Genomic DNA, 21,979 nt, shown 5'->3' on the forward strand with positions numbered 1-21,979 from the left:
AACCTGCATGATTCAACAACGATGCCTAACTCAAAGTGGAGTGCAGCGAGTGTGTGTGTGCGTGTGTGTGTGTGTGTGTATGCAAGGCCAAAGTGACTGTCATGTGATTTTGTGGACTGTGTAGAGTGAAGCTGCCAAGCAAGGCCCTTTCCCCATCCCCACTAATCTGGCTATCAATGATCATTAATGCTAGCGCGCGATAGCTCTCCCTCTCCCTCCTGGTCACCACTCTGCTCTCTCTCTCTCTCTCTCCTTCTCTTTCTCTCGCTTTTCCCCTCTCCATCATTACTGACCCTGGCTGTGCCTCTGTTACATCAACCTAAGAGGCTGCTGGCTACTCTAACCGGCCAAAAAAAAAAAAAAAAATGAATATGAATTTCCATTGCGGATTCAGAAACGGACGCTCTGCTCACGACCAGCAAGCACACAGTGGGTCTACTTTGCATGACACGGTACCCTGGTGAACCTCTCAAGGATACATCAATCGCTGACAGTGGCAAGATCGGATCTGTGCTGACCTTGGCAGTGAGCGGCCGCATAGGGGAAGGAGGCGCAGGGCCCTGTTGCAACAGAGCAGCGAGGCAGTGAGCAAGAGGGGAGGGAGGGATGGATGGAGGGGCATACCCTGATTGAGAGGCCCCTGAGATGAGCAGCCCTGAGATATGAGAAGGAGAGGGGGCTGATGGAGGGAGTAGAGAGGCAGAGGCAGGAGGGGGCAGGGTGAGAGAGGGAGAGGGGGAGAGAGAGAGGGAGAGGGAAGCCATATGGCAGCAGCACAAATGTATTAAACTATAAATCAGGGGGAGAGCTAGTGGACTGCCAGGTGGGGCTGCAGGTTCTCCCTACTGGCAGCCTGCTGGCCAACAAACCAGCTACACAGGGAAAGAAGGACCATATACGTTGCATTTTTCTTCATCTCTTTTTTTAATGTTTTTTTTTTTTTTTTTTTTTTTTTTTGCCATTATCGTCTGTAATAATTTTCTTCCTGCTCTATTTAGTTGAAGGAAATTGTGCAAGTGCAATCCTCTTTGAATGTACCCAGCTCTCCTGCAACTTACAATCATCATCTTGGGTGATGAAACTAAAGTGAATTAACTAAAAAATATATATATAAATCTCTAAGTCATAACAGTGTAATATCATGCTATTATGACATACTGGAAGAACTCAGTGATCAACTGAGATTTTGCCGCTGCATGACGCAAAAAGAAAAAAAAAAAGTGATAATGAGTGCCACCTACAGTATACTGCTCAACAACTGCTGCGTGACACGCCATCAAAATAGTGGACAGAAATTAGTGTTATGCATGTGGTAGGGAAACAAATAGAGTAATCCCCAAAAAGCTTCCATTTTAATCCCTTGATGATGTCTGGGTAGTGTGGCCAGGCAGTGTCCTGGCAGCCATCAGGGCCCCGGCCCGGGCTGCCGTCCCAGAAGCACTGATGCATACTACAGCTAGAGCAAACACGAGCAACCTTCCTCACGCCTGCTCACTGTCAGGGCTACACAGACCCTCGCCGCGGAAAAAAAAGGCTCCATAACCTGTATGTCCCCGTCCACAAAGAGCACTAAAAGGAGACATTTCAGCTATTTAGTGCATTAACATCTTAAAAGTTAATGTTTTCTTATTCCTCTATTGAACTATGGCCTACATTCAGCTTGCAAACCTATATACTTGAACATATTGATTTGGGCTGGGCAATATATCGATACTATATTGTGATATGAGACTAGATACTGAATGGGATTTTGGACATTGTTAAGATCACAACATGGCATAAGTGTGTTTTCCTGTTTAAAATGTTTAAAATGATCATGTGTTTAAAATGTTAATTAGGGATGCAATTTTCTGAACTCATTACACTGTTCTATTATTTGACAATACCTGGCCAACATATTCACATTATGAATAATTTAAATATGTCATGAAAACACCAATCGTCAACGGTATTCAGTCATGATATTTGAGTTTGACCATATCACTCTGCCCTAAATATTGATTGCAAACTAAAATTCAAACTCTAATACTCTTGTTTGTTTGATGTATATGGCACAAAAAATAAGAAAGATCTGCCCTTCCGCTGTTGTGCTCAATGTGTCACCAGGTAAAATCTCACTGTACTATATATGTAACTCTGCTGATGGCCACAGTCTGATCCTGTGAGGACCTCATCATGTCACAGGTGAGAGATGGATGGATGTGACTGGACAGCTCCCAGTAACGGTCGAGTGGGCTGGACTAACAGCAAAGCCTCCAGCCTTGATCCCTGAACCTTGAGTCAGTGACACACACACACACACACACACACACACATGCACAGACTCGCACAAACTGACACAGACATCCAAAGTCCAACGAGGTACCTGCCATCTGAAACCATCAAAGCCAAGGCCGGCTATCCATCAAATCCTATCTCCACTCAGAGATGAGATGGAGGATGAGAGGAGGAGGGTGATGGAGGAGAGGAGGGGGAGACGGGGTGGAGGGGCAGATGAGTAGGTTGGGGAGTGGGAGGAGGGGGTTTACAAGAAGTGCGAAGAGCGCCATACCTTGGTCTGGAGATAGTGGGGGTAGTAGTAGGTGTACTGAGGGTACATTGGCTGCTGTTCCAATCGCTTGCCCATGTAGCTGGAATCCTTAGCACTGAGGCAGGGAACGGTGACACAGGGGGGAAGCTGCTGAGTAGCTAGCGATGGGATGGAGGCAGCGGAGGGATCGTGCGTTCGCTTTCTTTCCTGTCCGCACCGCTGTGTCGCTGGCTGGTCCTCTGGAGAGTGAAGGCAGGGTCCGCGTGCCGGGGCTGAGAGCAGCTGAGAGACGGGCTGCCTTTGCTTGTGGAAGCTCCTTGCGAGACAGCGTCTCGGTGATCCGGAGCTTCAGCGCGGGGTGGATGCTCAGTCTCTGGCTGACAGATCAAAGGAAATATTTCCACAAGTGCTTAAAAGCCGTGTAGGAGCCGCGTGTCCGCCGGCGGCTGGTTATCAGATAGTAATGCGTGATAAGGGTGAGGTAGAGGAGGAAGAAGAGGAAGAGGAGGTGCAGGTGGCAGTAGCTCAGGCGGTCCTGCGATCGCTGGAAATTGGGAGAGGAAGAGGAGAAGGAAAAGGAGGAGGAAAGGGATGGCAAGGAAAATAGGAGAGGATGTATAGGTTCACTTCTCTATTTAAGCTGTTTCACTACAGTCTTTCGCCTGGGCTTTAATCTCCCTCTCTCTGAAACACACACCGTGAATCTGCCTCCCTCTCACTGCCTCTCTCTCCCCCTTGCATACACACACACTCTCTCTCTTTCTCTCTCTCTCTCACTCTCCCTCTTTCTCTCTCTCTCTCCTTCTCTCTCTCTCTTTCTCTCTCGCTCTCTCTCTCTCCCTCTCTGTAGTCTGATCCGACGGCGGCTGTGTTTTCCTGTTGGACACAAGGAGATATCCTCAGCACCAGTGTCGACAGATGCACTTTGAGGACAGAGCAGAATCACAACACGGCAGCGGGAGCACAGACGCCGAAAGCCAATCACAGTTTGTAGCAGCGGAGACAGCAAGAGGACAGATAACGGAGAAAAACGATCCCAGTTCCTAAATGATGTCGCACCAGCGTGTATAAAAAATAGCAAATCTCCACCGGTTGGATAGTCAATCCAATGCTTTCCAGACGGAAGAGGAGTGAAAAAAAAAACCCACAATCACTGTGTCCCAGGTGCCCAGCAGAGAAGGAGTCCCTCGTTTGCGATCCTCCCTCTTCCTGCTCTTGTAAAATGTGTTCCTTATTTCTTCCTTGGATCTCTCACTCCTCCCAGCAGCCTGCCTCTTTCTCTTTCTCTCTGTCACACAGTTGCTTTCTCTTGCGCACGTTTTCTCTATCACTCAGCCTCTCTCTCTCACCCTCTCTCTCTCTCTCTCTCTCTCTCCTTCTCCTCCACACTGACAGGGCGGTAAAGGGGGCTCGTCCGAGGCTGTGAGCAGAGCAGACCGCCTCCTCCTTCCCCAGCCCAGCCGGTAGGAGGGACTTGAGCAGCTCCGTGCGAGAGAGGGATCCAGACATAGACCAGCGGGCTGCAGCGTTTCCACAACCTGGGAGAGAGCAGGGGAGAGGAGGAGAGGAGCTGGGGAGGAGAGAGGGGGATGGATGGCGGCAGCGCGAGGAGTCGATTCCCCCTACTGGCTGCACACGGAGCTACCGCCTGGAACACAAACTCGCCTCAAGCACACGCACTTGGAGCTGATTTTCTCCCAAAACCATGCAGTTCCAGCACTTTGCAGTAAAGTTGGACAAATCTAATTACATGGACAAGTTTTTAGAAACAACAACCTGCACGGTTTGAGGAAGTGCCCACTAACCTACTATCTTATCAGTGGCTACTATTTAAACAGCTGAAATATGTTTATACTTGATATCACATGTTCACTCAGGGTAGAATAACTAATTACTGTGGTTACTATAATTGAGTAGTTTTTTGTGTATTTTGTACCTTTTTTAGTAGTTTCTTTTTAAATAAGTCAGTAATTTTGTTATTTGAGTACATTTCTACTGAAGTAGAAATTATACTGAGCTATATTTAAATCACATCCATTACAGAACACAAATTTTGTGGAATCAGAGGCTGAACCGGTGTAAAATGGCCAACGATGGGTTGGTTCACAGTGAGAGACAAGAAAGAGAAAATACATCGAGCTTTGCTGCATTTTTCTTCTAAAAAGATCCCTAAAAGTCAAATTGTCATTTGTTATTTATTTGTTTGTTTTTTTGTTTTTTAGATAGTTACTGGGCATTGCAATATTATAATAAAACAAGACACAGTCTCTTAAAAATGTACTTGGAAAATATTGCAATAGGGAATGGAAAAATATTACCTTTTCATATCCTTCCAGTCCAGGTAGATGCACAATTATTTGGATTCATGAACTGGATGACAGCACTGAAGCCCATAATCAACATGAAAACATGTCACATGCAACTGTGTGAAATCAAGACACACCTGCAGTACCAAACAAAGCTGAAGCCACCCGCTGAGGTGGCGGAGGAAAAATGAGGACTGCTATCCAATGCTGACAAAATAAGCCAAACGGATACGGTGTAGTGTCGGGGTGGTGGGTTGGGGGGACGTCTTATTGAAAAGCCGACTCTGGAAATTGTGATTCGGGTACAGCCCTACTCTGAGTACATTTTAAATGATGTACTTTCTCACCAGATATTAACACCAGTAATATTTCAGCGAGGTAATGCTACTTTTACTTGAGGCTGTTTAAGTACCTTTTTCCCCCCACTGACTAATGTGCTTCCGCCATTCATTTGCACTTGACATATCTCTTAAGTGATACACATAATTTAAATTACAGCTGATTACAAATTACAATGAAATGTGCACTTGTTCACTCCTCTCTCACACTACACTTCAACCAGGATGTACGAGCTCTAGTCCTTTTCAATAAAGTTCATTTCCAGACTGCAATAATTAGACTGCGGTATAAAATGAGAAAGCACTGACTTTTATTCTCACTACAAACAGATGACATATGGGCTTCTTTCCACTCACATCTGGAACAGTCTACGCTGACTTGAAAATAGAAGCACCTTGGCATCAATTTTATTAATACCGAAACAGGACTTATATCACAACACAGTCATAAAGCTTTAGTATAAAGCTTGTCATCACTTATAGAGCCAATGCACAGCTTTTGTTTCCATCCTTTGTTCAAGAATTAATGTCCACATGGCACTTGTGGCAATGCAGTAACATAAAGTACATGTCAAGACAATGAACAACATACACTGCTGAGTACTGACAGTGTGTGTGTGTGTGGGTGTGTGTGTGTGTGCGTGTGTGTGTGTGAAGGAGAAACAGCTCTGTGTGTAACACCAGAAGAGCAAAAGATGAACCGGGACAGACTAGACTCTCCAGAATGACCATGACCAAACCACAGCAGACGGAGAGTGAGAGTTTCTCTGATCACAAGTAACAGGAGCTCCACACATGTGTTTGCACACATGATCACACACACGCATGTACACAAGATCACCAAGACACACACACATATGGACAGAAGTTGACCTCGGGGCCTCAAGAGCCTCTCAGTGAGTCCAAGGCCGCAGGTTCACGGGGCTTATTTTTAAAGCAATAAGCAACATTGACTTTTGCTTTTCATTTAAAATAGTGTACGAAATCACAGCCAAAACCTAAAACATGAAATCATCTATTGGACTGAAAACAATGACATTTAGGTAATTTTCTGGACTGAAAGAGACCCCTGGGATAGATGAGTTGATCGCAGTCTTGCATCCATTACAAATGGGAGTATGAGACTGTATTAGACTAGTATTAGTCTCTTAATTTAACAATAATGATTTTATATTGGTGCATTTTTACAGTGCAGCAATCAAGAAAGCCCCTATGCCATAAGAGGGCAGTTTTGTATCTGTCATGGCAATTAATTAAAGCATACATATATACATATACATTGCATAGAAGGTGCATAGAAGAAATTAGGGCTCCTCCATCAATATATATGGGTATAATCATTCATTGCATTGATACAGTGATCATATGTTCTGCCAATTCAGCTGCATCTATTGACTAAAAAAATAAAGAGGTCGATAGGAATCGATAGGAAATGCTTTGAATAAAATCACTCAAAAGTCTTTAAAATCTAAAAATCTTCAGTTCATGACACAGGTGAGGTACAACTTAGTGCATTTTTTTTGTTTGTTTTGTTTTGTTTTGTTTTGTTTAAGATTGTTTTTAAAATTTCTGTTACCTGATTTTTCACATTTCAAAACAAAAAAGAAGTGTCTCACATTATTGCATGTTCATCTAACGGATGTAAAATTTCGGCCGAAAAGTGATGAGTTAAATAGTTGACTTGAATCATGGTTTACAAATTTAAAATGAGTTGAACTATTCTGAAACATTATTGCTAAATCAGATCACCAACTTGTGAATGATGAATTGTGTTAAGCTATGGATCCACATCCTAAAACAAGGAGCCCTGCATTGAAAAATAACAAGTCAGAAATATGTTTCAAAGCAATGATGTCAAGCTTGTCATGTTATTGAGGACAACAGCGAACACATTGCAGCCAGCACAGGCCTTGGTCACAGTGTCAGTTTTCGCAGTCCTATAGGTGCACATTACACGGCCACGGCATCACGAATAACAACAGAAACTTCCACAAGTTTCACGTTATTACAATTAAAATTGTTTTCAGTCACACAAGATTTTGCCCCAATCTAGACACATGGATGTGGCACAAATGATACTTGCTTTTTATGAGTGTTATGTGTCTGAAGGCCCCAGTGCATGTGGGCTGACTGAATCAATACTAGCTTAAAGAATCCCATGGACCAAAACAAAGCAAGGAGGGAAAGGGCAGCCCTCTACCTGATGTGTGGAGGAAAACATAATTATCAGATAGGCAGCTTTTATCTGTAGAAAAAAGATGAGGCCGATATCGATTGTGGATTACCAGATTAACAGCTTCTGGACCTACTAGATGCCATAAACTCACAGCGTCTGTGAAAGAAGAGACAGACGGAAATAAAGCTAAAAAGACAGAGAAAGGCCAATGGAAAGAGTAATAGAGGGAGAGATAGAGATAGGAAATGGAGGAAGCCAAACTGGAAGACAGAGCCAGGAAGAGGCATGGGGGTAGAAAGATCTATAAGTCTTTTTTTTTTTTTTTTTTACTGTGTGCCCGCTGAGAGAAAGAGTGAGGTAATCTCTACCAAACTGCTGAACATTTGCTGCTGTTGTGACTGCAAACTTAATTAAAAAAAAAGGTATAAGGACCATAAATTGTACCACAAATTCAAAATTCAAATTAGGATGATGGCTTTTTCATAATATCCAGTCAAATTAGCAGAGACAGAATGGAAACCCAGGAGAGTACCATTACACAGACACTGGTCAGATACACCATTAATATTCATTGGTCCAACCATTAAGAATTAAGAGCAGGGAATTGAGACTTGACTCCTGAAACTAAAGAACTTGACCTGTGGCCCCACAGCCAACACCAGACACTACCTTGAGAACTGGCTGACTAGAAATTTCAGCCCTGACCCGTGAGTTGCATGGCGAAGAGTAATTTCCAAAAGCAATATCCCGTTAAGTGACTTGAAGGTTGTAGTAATGCACAATGTATAAATAACTGTCTGTTCTGTTCGTCATTCCTTGGAAACAGAAGAATGAGGATGTGCGTGTTTTCGCCCTGGCGCAGATGGAAGCGCTCTGGACTGAATCAGTGGGACTGACGTCACGGCACACACAGAGAGATTTGATATGGAGACAGCTATTTCATGAGGATAGAGGGAGTTTTCTCTCTCTGTATAATTAATACTGATACACCAGCTCCCCAACTTGCTTCATCTCCACGGCGTGTTAGTGGAAACAAAGGATGTGCAGAACAAATGAAAAAGGACTTAGTCCACAATAAGAGAGTAAATGACAGTACATGACATGATTGAAGAGAGGAGCCTGTTGTTGAAATGCCGACCAAGGATGCAATTTTTTTTTTTTTTTTTTTTTTTTTCGGTTTGCATACCGAACACACAAGCTTTTCTAGAAGTGGCAAAAACAGAGTCTCGTACAACACAACAAAAGATCATATTTTAAATAACTAATTTATGTTTTTAAAGCAGCAAGCCATAAAATAGGTTATTTTTCCTAAAGCAGTGCAAAACCTGTCTGTATTGGGTTGGCTCTACTCACTTCAGTGTGTTCACTGTGTGTTGTATAGAATAAATACAGATACAGATAGACTGGATAGACTGGATCAGGACTCAGTATCAACAGATACTAAATATTGAATGACTTGAACTGGGACCGGAGACAAAGCAAAGCTGATTGGGACATCCCTGTCTAACATGGGTGGAAATTGCTGGTCAAGACAGCAAAATAACTGCCAGACTATTCTGAGGTCAATTTAGTACACTTTGCTGTGAGTGATAATAACAAAAGCGGAACACTCAGAATTTCCGTGATGGGGCAAACCTCACCCCTCTGCTGCTCCATAAACTTAAAAACACATGCTGGGAAATATTTGCAAATACTATGGGACCCGGGCCTGTCACACATTTTGATAACAGAAAGCAGTTTGCTCCTCTATGTACTGAGGTCTTTCCTCGGAGGCTTGTTGACTCACTTTCTAAATTGAGAGTGTGAGTGAGTCACCCGCAAGACATAAAAACAAAGAGAGAGGAAGACAGCTGAGGGTATATCATGCCTCTTATGGTGTAAAGTAATTATAATTCCCATCTAAACAACCCAGGCATGACTAGTAATAGAAAACCTCAGCACAATCACAGAACTGTACTCCAGAGCAGCTCCAGAGAGGGTGATGGGATATTTTCATTCTTCACTTTATTTAACCAGGTAGGTCAGTCAAATTCTTACCGAGCAAGTCTGTGCATCACTATTAAGACTTTAAACAAACATTGCAATACCAAGCATGACAGCAGTAGTTCAATGAGAGGTTTTATTGACATTAATGTCCACATAGAGACATTTGAGTGTCCTGGAGAGGCAGTGAAAAAGCTGCCCTTTTGTTTATTGACCACTCTGACAACACCGCTAATCCTGCTAATGTCCCAAATCCGCAGAGGAGGAGCGAAAGAGATAGAGGAAACACAGACAGACAGAGACAGAGAGAGTTTAAAAGGAAATCCTTAAAGACAACCAAAGCAAAGTCAGTGAACTACTGCATGTTCCCACCCCAAGAAAATTCCTAGAAAGTCCACAATGACTTTGTCCCGCTGCCTGACTCCTCCCTGGGTGACGAGGGGCCATTCTTCAAGCTGCTGCAGAAACCCACAGGCTTTGTTTCCTCTGGTTTGCAGGACAGTTGTGTCGTGGGCGTTTCCCAGAACTGACCAGATGCATGGAATTCAAGGGAAGGCTGGCACAGCGCCAGGGGACGGTGGTGGGAGAGGAGGAGAGGAGGAGAGGAGAAGGAAAAGGGTCGAGGGCGGAGGGAATAAAGGAGGGAGGGAGGAGAGAAGAAAAGCTGGGGAACAGCAGTGCCTGGTTTTCCTGGAAAACCTCTGGAGCTGTTGACAGTGGTTCTACTGGGAGAGACCAGAGCACTGAAGGACCTTATGCTTCATGCAAAACCGCTGACCTGGCATCATTATGTTCCCCGAGGCATTTTGTTTATGATAAAGTGAAAGATGAAACCAATTTTCGCTCACCATTCCAACCATGAGATTGTTGATAAGTGTGTGTTGTAAAGCCAGCAACAGTATTTATTCACCTTTTTCATGGTTCAGTTTGTACTTTGGGTTTTAGGGCACGGTTCAGATTGTAAAATTAAACGGACTCAAAATGTCAACTCAAAAGTTTTTTTTTTTTTTTTTTTTTTTTTTTTTTTTTATGGAGATGTTGCCAGTGTTCTGTCAAGGTTGTGCAATGTGGCAACAGAAAGCCTCTGTATGCAGTTCATGGAGGAATTACGTTTTTCTAAGGTTATCATTAATCAAAAGCAGCATTTAATGCTCTACAAATATGAATGTGTTTGCTTTAATTTTGCATTGTGCTAAAAAACAAAAAAAACAAAAAACAAAACAAAAAACCTTCACTTTCAAGAAAGATGATGAGGAAAAAAAAGAAAAAAGTTCACCACACATGCATCGTTTGGCCAGCTGGGGACTACAGAATCACAGTTTTCCATTTCGGTCCAAAATCATTACATCCCTAGTATTTATGAAGCATACTGTACAGTGTTGAGTTGTGATCTTGAATCACAGCATGGGTCCTCTTGCCTATTTGTTCACAATAATGAGTCTTGATTATTATTCTGACAAACGAGCAGCCTAATTAAGAGATGCTGCCCGGTGATCATCACACCCCTACAACTAATCTGATCATTAATATATTAATATATTTTCATTTAACGTAAACCATTTATTTTTATTATTATTATGCCTTATGGGAGAGTCACATATATTTGATATACGTGCATGTATGAGGCCCATGCTATTGTTCAGCGCCCTCTATTGGTTAGGTTAAAATTCATATAGATTATGTGTTTGTCAGAAACCTGATGAAGACTTAAGAGTCGATAGGTTTGGTCTGCTTGGTTGCCTTTGTCCTAGAAGAATAATTTCACCTGAAGATGGAGTGCCATAGGTTTTTTTTTTCCTTTTTTTCCCTCATTGTTGTCTGTGCTAGATCTTGTTTTTTGTACTATCACCTGCCCTGCTAAAGAGCACCTGTCGTATGAGCCATCAGGGCCATGCAGCACTTCCCTCTTCCATTGTACATTAATGTGTTCATTGTTGTACGGTAGGTGCTCTTTATTTTTGTTATCCATGATAATAAGGAAATGTCTGTTTGTTTTTTACTATTGTTATTTGTTACGGCAATTGTGTTTTCTTCTCATGCAAATCTGTTAGGCAAGTGCCACATTTCATTTGTTTACCTTATTGGCTTTGACTTATAATGTATAATTTGATTTATAATTGTTTAATAATTAATTCCTTTCATAATTAATTACTTTGTAGCATTGCTTTGTCATCATTGTTATGAAGGCCGAAAAAATAAGTCATTATCAATGTTGCCCTAAGCCAAATTAATGCCAATTTGTTGTGCCCTACCTGTAGAAGACACACACTCTAGTTAGCAGGATAACGAAACACTTCAGTATATGAAGAATAAAAAGTAACTATAGACAATATTTCACACAGGTGACTAACAAAAGCAACACAATTTATTTAGCACAGTGTTGCAGTTGGGGGAACTTCCTTTGCTTCTCAAATGTGTTTTGAGGCTTACTAAATCACGTTAATTGAAGTCGGTGTGGACGATCAATTGATGCAAGCTCTTGAGATTTATAAGCAGGCTGAGATGGAGAAGGCTGAGTGTTGCATTTAGAGGCAGAGAATACAGATTTGATGGCAGCAAATACACATCCAAAGGCAGAAAATACCCACAATAAGCAATAACTGCAACATTATGAGGACATTATTACCAAAAACTGCAACCGTACTGTCATGACTACAGCCAGAAACAGCCTGGCAATCGATTGCTAAGCAAACTAGAAATATGCAAGTCTGAAAATTTTCCCACAGAATGTAGATCAAGTGCAACCGATTTCTACCTATGAGGCAGCCTGTGGTAATTCAACACATTCCCCCTCTGAGAGTGTAATTTTACACAGTTCAGGGAACAAAGCGATGAAGCCAAAATATCAGCGCAGGATATTTCTCTTTATTTCTTTATTTTTGATAGTCCCATCTATTCATCTAATACTGCATAATAAGGTGAAAAGGGCAGACTGAGTCTAGCCCAACATCCCTGCATGGAGACATTTGATAAACACCAGGCAGCTTTCCAGTGAGTCATTAGCTTCTATCACAACACAGCGGAGAGCAATGCAGCTCTAATGGTGAGGAAATATGAGACCAGACGTGCATGAGTAAAAATGACTCAGAGCACCCCCTTACGATACCCAACATGGGACAGGCAATAGGCCTAAATGAGTAAATTGCACTGAGGGTAGTTTGCTGTTCCAAATGTGAAATGTATATAAGTCATGCTGTCCTACTCATTTCCTGATTAAGGCGGTTCTGAGAAAACATCAGAGCTGTTACAAATGACTTTGTACTGGGAAGAGGCCTGCAGCTGAGGTGGATGGAAAGCGTGTGTGTGTGGGTATATGTGTGTGTGCGTGTGTGTGTGTGTGTGTGTGTGTGTGTGTGTGTGTGTGTGTGTGTGTGTGAGTACATGCATTTTTGCTTGTATTTGTGCAAATCTATGTATCTGCATCTGCACCTTTAGGTTTGTCTGAGAGGTGCTCTGCAGCTGCTGGTGGAGCATGTGTGTGTATGTGTGTGTAAGTCTGGGATGTATAATGCCTCTGCAGAGAACCAGACATCATAGTAGGGTCAAGGTTGCACTGGCACCAAAGGTGAGGAGCACATCAGTGGAGTCCCGGGATCAGGTTTCCTCCTTGGTCTAATCCTAACCCAAATATAACACATAAGCTGCCCTGGACGGACACTCTTGTCCTTTAGTGATCCAGCCTGAATCCCACAGCCCGGGACGTTACCTGTGACTTGGCTTATACTGTGACCTATAGCTGGGAGACATGTACAGTATGTGAGCAGTGTGTGTAGGTGTTGGCATTAACCTACTGTTAATGTTGTTAATGCACTTCACATGATATGAAATGTACATTTTCGCACATAGTTAAGACAGTGCACTGATTCTGTTTCAATAAATTGGAATGGCAATTTTGAAGTGAATTAAAATAATTAAATCATTTATTATATATTATGTTGTGTACAGTATTTGATTCATTTAAAACAGTTCCCGCCAATGCCATAGAGTGCTGCACTGTACAATAATACAAAACGAATTGTGATCCGTGTACTGTGATGCGTATTACATTGTGTGGTTCTTGCCAATACCCAGCCCTAGTTGGCATGTGTTTGTTTTTTGTCATACTCTGCAGGCATGCATAAGGAGAACAGAGGTTGGACGCCAAGAAAATGAGGAGTTGAAACAATAGATATTGTTCATGGAGTGCTGCATCAGAACTTTCCAAATTCAGAGAGCTAACTATAAAGAAAATGGTTACAGGGGAAAATGACTCTGTACTTAACTGCACAGTTACGGAAAGTGGGCTACCAACCCTTCATCAAAGCAGTCATCAGAGAGTATGACATGCATTTTGTTTAATTCAGTGTGTTACTGTCAAGTCCTTATTCAAACTTATTCGCTTTTTGGGAAGGACATGGTCTTTTTGTTTCTTGTTTTTTCTTTCTTTCTTACTCCCGTGACGGCAGAATGGCACAGAGAAACACTTACAATGTCTAAGCAGCATTATACAGAAGAATACACTGAAATTAAACATAAACATAAAATACATATAGTCAATTCATGTCATCCTCCACTGATGAAATCATATCTCTTTCCCTCCCACCCTGACTGCTCTCAAAAAATGTTGCATTTACTGAACCTCTCTCCGTAGCTTTTATCTTTTCCTAGCGTTTCTCTGTTACATGTTTATTCTGTGGTCACAAGAGTATCGTCAAGGCACTGACTCACAACCTCGAGTAGCTTGGATAAGAGTTGCTCTGGGCAAATTCATCGGCAAAAATATGTAATATGAATGTAAATGTAGCTATGCATAAACAGATGTATGTGAGAGTTTAAGAGTTGCCATGATAATTTATGTGTCTCTGTATGTGTGCAGTAGAGATGGCACGATATGCAAATATGAAAATGAACACTGAACATTGAATATCAAATATTGTAACCAAAATGACCATGGTCTAGTGTTGTTAAAATGCGCTGAAAATATTAAACAGTTACTAAAACCCAGTGAAAGGATTTTGCAATGTTTCGTATTGAAAATCAAAACATAAATTATCAGCACCACCTTTAACCAAGGTTTATTGAAAAGCAACTAACACACAATGTGCACTGTGGCGCATTAAGGAGACGTGACGGGTTGATTCACACGTTCATTCATACTAAACAATATGTACCACACAAACCATGACTTTTTAAAAACTCACTAATCAAAAATGTTATCGTGATAATAAAAATTTAAGCAGTGTAACAAACCACTGGATATTTTATCACACTTTAAAGTCAAACTAGTAACTCTTTCATCCTTAGATGAATATAGATGTGTGTGCATGCATGTCTGAGGCATACAGGCAGAGAAAAACAGTGAAATAATAAAGCAATAAAGAAAGCTGTTGAGGGCTATGCTGTTGGCAGATGGAGATTTAGGATTGGGACAAAAGAGTTAAAGCCACCATCAGCAGATTTGTATAGGTATATGAAGCTGTATGCTGCAGGATGGGATGGGAGGACAGCAGCATTGTCTTAAAGCACTGCTAAGCCATCGTGGAATGAAGTGAAATGACCACATGTCACAGAGAGATGAGAAGTAAGAGGGAGGGGACAGACAGAGTGAGAAACAGAGCAGAGAGTAGGGAGAGAGAGAAAACAGAGTGTGTCGTTCTAAGCGGAATATTTCAGGGTGGTAAATGGAGCAGAACTCCATTCCAGCCCCTCTCTTAACCTCCCCTTGTGTCTCATCCCCTGCATGCAAAGCATGAAGCCCAGGAGACACAGACAAGAGAGAGAGGGAAAAGGAGACGAACAGACAAGCTTTGAGACAGAATAACACCGAATAAAAGCCAAGAAGACGTTTTACTCATGCATTTCTTACAACATAACAAGCGCTCGAGAGTAGCAAGTGGTGAGAATTTGTTCTATTTGTGATTCCCATCCTGACCAGTTTTCACGTTTAAAGGTGGCAAGGTAAAGACCAAACCTGGCACAGCTGTAAAGATACACATGGGTGACCCCACGCACCCAGGAAAACACCAAGTACATGTTACTTTCTTTCCCAGGTATTTGAAAACTTTCTTCCTAAACATCAATCTCCTCAACCGGCCTTCCTAGTGTTACTACCGCTGGGCGATATGAACAAAAAAAATTATGACAATATTTCTGACCTCGTATTGATACTGAAGGGTGCTTTCATGAGATATATACACACAATGAGATTTTTGATAAACAATCATTGGTAATGTTGATATGACCAAGCAGGCCAAGGCAAATAAAACAGCAGGAATAAGATCAGAAAATCCCTTTACTGTACTGCAGCCTTTAAAACCAGAAAAAGAAAACATTTTACTATAATATGATATTATGATATCCAAAATCCCGAAGAATTCTCTTGAAATATCACCATATTGATATACAATCAATACACTGTCCACTCCTACATGTAATTCATAGTAACAAGTTGGAAATTCTGTCATCCTTTCATGGCTCTGGTTTCTCTTATTACCTTTTATTTGACATCAGAGCACACAAAAATGGCAGAGAACAAATTGCCTTTGTGATTTCTGGTATTTATTCAATCAAAATAAGTGTGTTTCTTTACTATATACACATATGCTGTTGCAAACACCTTTGGTATTCCCCCTGGATGAAAATGCACAGCTTCTCCTTCTTGCGGACATCCATTTTCCCGAGTTGACGCTGTGAACACAATGTGGTCACAGGCCGGAAATTTACAAGGCAGTCATTCCAAATTTAAATGAATTCAGCAAACTGTAAATCCCTCACATCTCCAAGTATGCACTCACACCCACACACATACAAAAACTCAGCACCTTGGGGTTGAATGACTGAAATATGACTGAAACCTGCTAATCTGCACATGGAAAAAGCTATTCAGGGAATTTTTCGGTCTACATTGCGCGGTTGTTATTTATGCATCTTTCACTATTCATTGTCCCAGCTGTACTTGACACACATGGGACTTTACTGCTCCAGCCGAACCTTGTCACTTTGTTTTTGCACCTGATAGCATTTTCAAGATGGTCCTCCTCTCTGTTCAATCTGCTTATGAACTGACGGCACAGTGGACTTCCACACTCCTCTGCCACGCTGCTGCTGGCAGCCACGATAGAGGCTTGCCTGTGCATTTTGTAGTGTGTTTATGTTTACGCGTCGTGTCACTGCATTGTAATGTGTCAGCACCAATTAATCAGGTCAAATTTGTTGTGTGTCTACTTACGTGCTGAGTAAAAGCAGTTCTGACTCGGAATAGGCATTGCTGGCTGAGCGGACAAATACATGGAGGGAAAAAAAAAAAAAAAACATTCCAGCGATGCAATTTTTATTTGCATATATTTTTTGTCAGGAGGACCAAATCTACACATCAATCAAAAATTTTATCATGTTACTCGACAGCACCTTTAATGTCCACTCTGCTATCAACAGAATGCAAAATGGTAAGAACTGATAACTAATTGTACTGCTAACAGGCATAAAAAGAGTTTATATTCAGCTAGCCAGTAAGAAAACCAGTCTATTATATCTATATTGACTTTCATTTAACATACATATTTTGTATAGATCAATGTCACTATGTATTAATATTTCAAGCCTGAATTCATGTATAACATATCTTTAATAATAAAAGAATTCATGGGTCTAAATGGAAGTATACATCAACTGAGACTATGCCATGCGGCTGCTATTATATGGCTTCCAAAGGTGGAAAGAATGCACTATTGTGGACCGGTCTCATTGCACACTTTATGGACTCACTACTGCGCTTTCTAGTTATTATAGTACATTATAGTCGGCTCACACTGCAATATCTGCATACTGTTGACTGTTACGACATACTTAGTATGCTTTACAGACATTATGCCGCAACTGAACACGGGCAGTATATCTGACTACATTCTTGGGAACATTATCATGGGGTTCGGATGGTGTAATACTGCGAGCTGGCAGTGAGATATGAGAAAGCGCACAGTACATTCTCGGGCGCATTTTCATTATGGCGCAACTCTGCTGGGTAACATTTAGATATCAGTCAGTGTAAGAGTTTCGGGGTGATGCACTTTGAGATTGCCTCCTTGGCGGCGCCTCTATAATTAGTACTGCTGAAGTCATCAAAGTGCACCGGCTAAATGGAGCAGAGCGGCTCCGACAAACCTTCCACCTTTCACACAACAAAAGGCCAACCGCTGAGAGAAGAGGGGGGCAGAGAGAAGGAGAATGTTCTACATTTTACACAACAAACAACTGATAAGTGCAAGGGAGAGATAGAGAGTCAGAGTTGGCGAAAACGAAAGAGATACATAGAATATAATTAGATTAAGACACATTATCTGACAGAGCGGCAGACTCATTTCCATATTTCTGTCAATACTGCAGGCCTTAGGGGAGAGACTGGACCTACTTGTGGATTCAGCACGTACTCTGTGGCACTTGTCCCATTAAACAGCACCGGGAGCCAACTGGGAAGTGAACCATCAAACTCCTTCCTCCACCAAGACTCATTCAAGTAGCAAGTCCGTTCCTGGTGCCAAACTCCACGTGGTACATCTTAAAAAACAACACAGCTCCATGAAATAAAACATTCAGAGACACACGGGTAACTGATTTCAACATGCAAAACTGGAAACGATAACAGAATCATGGATTTAGCCATTTTTCTTTCTTTGTCTTTATTTTTTTTAACTTGTTCTTAAAGAGAACAGGTCGACTACTCCAGAGAGAAAAAGGGCGTTGAAGATCCTGTCATTAATTATTGCAACAAGCGGAGTTGCTTAAGCATGACAGCTCATGAGGGTTTGCTTTGAGTGTCGCCACTGCAGCCTCCCACCCTTTTCTTGTTGTTGTTTTTTTGTAGATTGAGTCAGCCATTCATTTATTCTTTCACTCATTCATCCATTTAGTCCGTCAGTCACCCACTCACTAATGGAATTTCTACTGGATTTGATTAGCTTGTACACAGTGCTGCATGACTGGTTCCATTATGTGTATGTTGTGCGTTTGTTTGTTTGTTTGTGTGTCTGTGTGTGTGTGCATATGTGGAGCAGGGTGCTTGCAATGCTTTGTAGCCACGCAAGGTAGGTATTTGTGTGTGTGGCTCTGTGAGTCTAAGCACCTGTGTGTAAGGCATGCACGAGAAATGTGTATACGTGTGTGATTAGGCATTTGTATGTGCCTCTACTTGTATTTTTATACTTGCAAGAACAATCTATCTTCAGGATGAAAAGATAACGAATCTTTTTATGTACATTGTGATGGTTGTCAATTATTTAAAGGAACAGTTCCCCCCAAAATAAAAAAAGTATATTTTTCCACTTACTTCTGTCCCATTTATACCTTCAGATAGTTTCTGAGCTCCACTGTGCTGAGACAGCGAAGATCACGGCAGATTGGAAACCTCTCCAAATCCCACAGAAATTATCTAGATCAACAGATTGCACTAGGAGTGAGTGTGAAAACATCTTTTGGTGAATGGTTCCTTTAAGAAGCTATTTTTGAAGTTAGAGTTTTTATTTAGGGTCAAGGTTAGCGCCTCTTGTGCAAAATACATTGTATCTAAGAGCAACATTGCATGACAAATTAATGGAGCGACTGTCTGTGAAGAAATGTGCGCTTTGCTCCATTAATGATAGATTTGTCCCTGTATAACTGATGAATGTCAGAACAAACTTGTGAGTCTAGAGGGAAACACTTGGCCTTTAATTATGAGAGACTGACCCTAAAACCTGACAAATATTTTAGAGCAGTTTACTTTTTTTTTCTTCTTTTAAACTCCATTGTAGTTGCACTTGAATGATCTCAAAGTATCTGCATTATCTATGACAAAAAGAAAAATGCACCATCAAACAATAAATTGACTAGGCTAGAGTAAAGATCCAGGGAATGAATATAACTAGTGGAGGTCCTCACAAGTATAGTAATAATACTAAACTGTGTGTGTTTGAGTTTTTGTGTGTGGGTGTAAGCATGTGTGTTTGTGTGTGTGTACCTGTACACTGTATGTGTATATGCAGCCAGCGGCCTTGCACCTTCATCAAAATAAGAGAGGCCTCATCAGTTCTTTCTTTCCCATACGGTTCATGTTCAGCCATCGCTCATGCCCATATTGCATGATTGCGCTGGAGGACCAGCATAATCAGCCATAATGCTTTACAGATGTTATGGGTGTTTTTAAAGCCAATACTACAGCCCCAGGCAGCCATATATGAAAACCCATCTGCGCACGGATGTCAGTGTTATGTGTGTGTGGGTGTGCGTACGTCAGTCAGTGTGTGCATCTGTACATGAGCCGAAATCCAAGGCATGATCAGACTGAAACATTATGAATTAAGGTCACATCTCGAGCTCAGGATGTGTGATTTAAGTTCTCTTGCCCTGCCTGTCATTGACTAATCACCTCAACAGAAAGAAACAGGTGCAAACTGATTTGCTGAAAAGCGATTTCACAGATGAGGCGCTCCGAGTTTGCCATTAAACAAGGACGAGATACAGCCTAAGCCAGCAATGACATGTAAATATGACAGTTCACATGATCTGAACAAGAGAAGACACCCATTTAAATCCCTGCAAGATCCGCCACCAACCTTTCCTAATCCTCCCCCTAACATCTCCCATTGTGTCCAACATCTAATATCAACCACGAACCGCTGCTAAATGAAGACTGGTGGCATACCACAGCCAGGAATTTGCATGGGCCACCCGTTCTTGTGAAATAGGAAATGAAACATATGAAGGCTTGGAACCTCTGTCAGATTCTGGATATTCCTGTGGTCTGGCACTCGCAATCCTGTGGTCTGGGCCTTTAATGCCTAATGGTGGGGAATGCCAAGCCCTGGTCACGACAGGAAATGCCTGCTAGGTGGAACATTCATCCAAAAGGCATCCATTCAGAAGTGTCAGCTACGCAAGGTCTCCCTAAGAAGTGGACGGGTACGCTGGTAGACAATGTGCTTTGTCATCATCACCACATTAACTTGGTTAGAAGCCAGTCCATACTGCCAGCATTCAAGTCCTGGGGTCTCTCAAGTTGAACTGCTGCATTTAATTTGGCAGTGCCTTCTAATGCAAGGATAATTACCGCTGTTTACATTTTAGCATTTCAGCAAACAATTTGCAGAAAATACTGTCTAAGAAGGAACATGAGTTTTGGCAGTGGGTTTAATGGTTAGATGCATTTGCCTAAACAAACAGAAATTGGCCATTATAAGATAATTACATAATAAAATGGAGGCAGAGATACTGCAGTGACTCAACTGCATGTGTGTGTGTGTGTACGTGTGTGTGTGTGTGTGTGTGTGTGTGTGTGTGTGTGTGTAGGGTGCCCTGGTTAGGGGTTTGAGGTAAGGTAATAAATATGTGCACATGCATGCACGTAGACACAGACGTGCACACATGTACACACACACACACACATATTTACACCGAGGCACTCAGTCACTCTCTGCCTCAATGTAAACTGTTGAAGCAATTTAAGGAAGCCTTGGCAGCCTTTTAATGGTCTGTCACAGTCTAACAGGTTTAGAGCGCTTACAATGGACCCAGGCACTAAGCCCGACAGCTCGCGCTTAATTGTTCAGAACCTGTGTGTGCGTGTGTGTGTGTCCACCATTAGAGGCATCCTGTGCCTGTAACTAAAGCCATTGATTCTCATTATGAGGACAGACCCAAAGCCACAGTGGTCAACAAAGATAGACACTGCCTGCCTGTCACTCAGTCTGCCTGATTGGCTCAGCAGGATGACTAATACAACCAATATGTTATGATGAATGTGGTGCCAATTTCTCTGTCACCAACCACCGTTTGAGTCAATTCTGTCATTTTAGAGAACTGAAAACCGATCCCAAAGCATTCAATCGCACTCTCATTCAGCTGAGCAACAGGATGTTAACTGTGTGGGGTTTTTCCATAAATTTGAATCACTGAATTTCTTGAAACTCAGTGATTTCAAATAAATCATCCCCAGACAGAGGAAAAAGACATGTGGGGCACAAGGCCATGAATGGGTTGGGTTATTGACTCAAGTGACAGCTAATAAACAAGTCATCAAGTGTTTCAGTTTCCAAGTGGTGCCTGAAGAAATCAGCAAAGCAAATAAAGCCAAATAACATGACAGGAGGCTGCAACATGACCCACTGAGGGTGAGGTGGCAGTGCCTAAAAATCCTTCCTAAATGGCTGGAGTTTCTGAGCTGTGTGACCCAGAATATGTTTGACAATCTTCTTTTAATTAGGCCTTGAAGACACGACTCATTCCAACTGCTGTCCCGAGAGCTAAATTAATTACTGAGACAAAGCCCATTCTTGCTCTTGGCAAAGATGAATCATTGCAGTATTTGGGGAATGAGCAAAGCTCTTCATTCAAGGGCTGATGAAAGAGACTGAGACACTAAAATGTAAGCTAATGTACTTCAGTCTCCACAAAGTTCTGCTCCCACCCATATGAGCACGCGCAAACACACACGCACACACACACACACACACATCCAGCAATTACACTGCTTTCAGAAATTCTCAAACTTTTCCTCTTTGGCTCTTTACCCCAAAACAGCAATAAAGTGTGACTTCTTTGATTGCAACATCTTGTAAATTCACGCTTTTCGTATCAACCTTGCACTCCTTCCAATAATCTGTTTCTCTCTTTACTTCCTTCAACATACTTCCCTTTA

The 21,979-nt window shown here is 41.9% G+C and overlaps 1 protein-coding gene across 6 annotated transcripts in view; it reads right to left on the reverse strand.

Moving 5' to 3' along the window:
* Positions 1-21,979, reverse strand: part of rbms3 (RNA binding motif, single stranded interacting protein) — a 300,019-nt gene that overhangs the window by 207,020 nt on the left and 71,020 nt on the right. For 2 of the 6 annotated variants that reach the window (XM_030063197.1, XM_030063196.1), the window contains exon 1: positions 2,552-3,250. The exons of the other annotated variants lie outside the window; for them this stretch is intronic. In XM_030063197.1, coding sequence (XP_029919057.1) covers positions 2,552-2,626 — 75 coding nt within the window. In that variant the 5' untranslated portion in view covers positions 2,627-3,250. Of the gene's footprint in view, positions 1-2,551; positions 3,251-21,979 lie in introns of those variants that run through there. 6 annotated transcript variants of the gene reach the window in all.

Source organism: Myripristis murdjan, chromosome 11 (genome assembly GCF_902150065.1).
Source record: "Myripristis murdjan chromosome 11, fMyrMur1.1, whole genome shotgun sequence".
Lineage (NCBI taxonomy): Eukaryota > Metazoa > Chordata > Actinopteri > Holocentriformes > Holocentridae > Myripristis > Myripristis murdjan.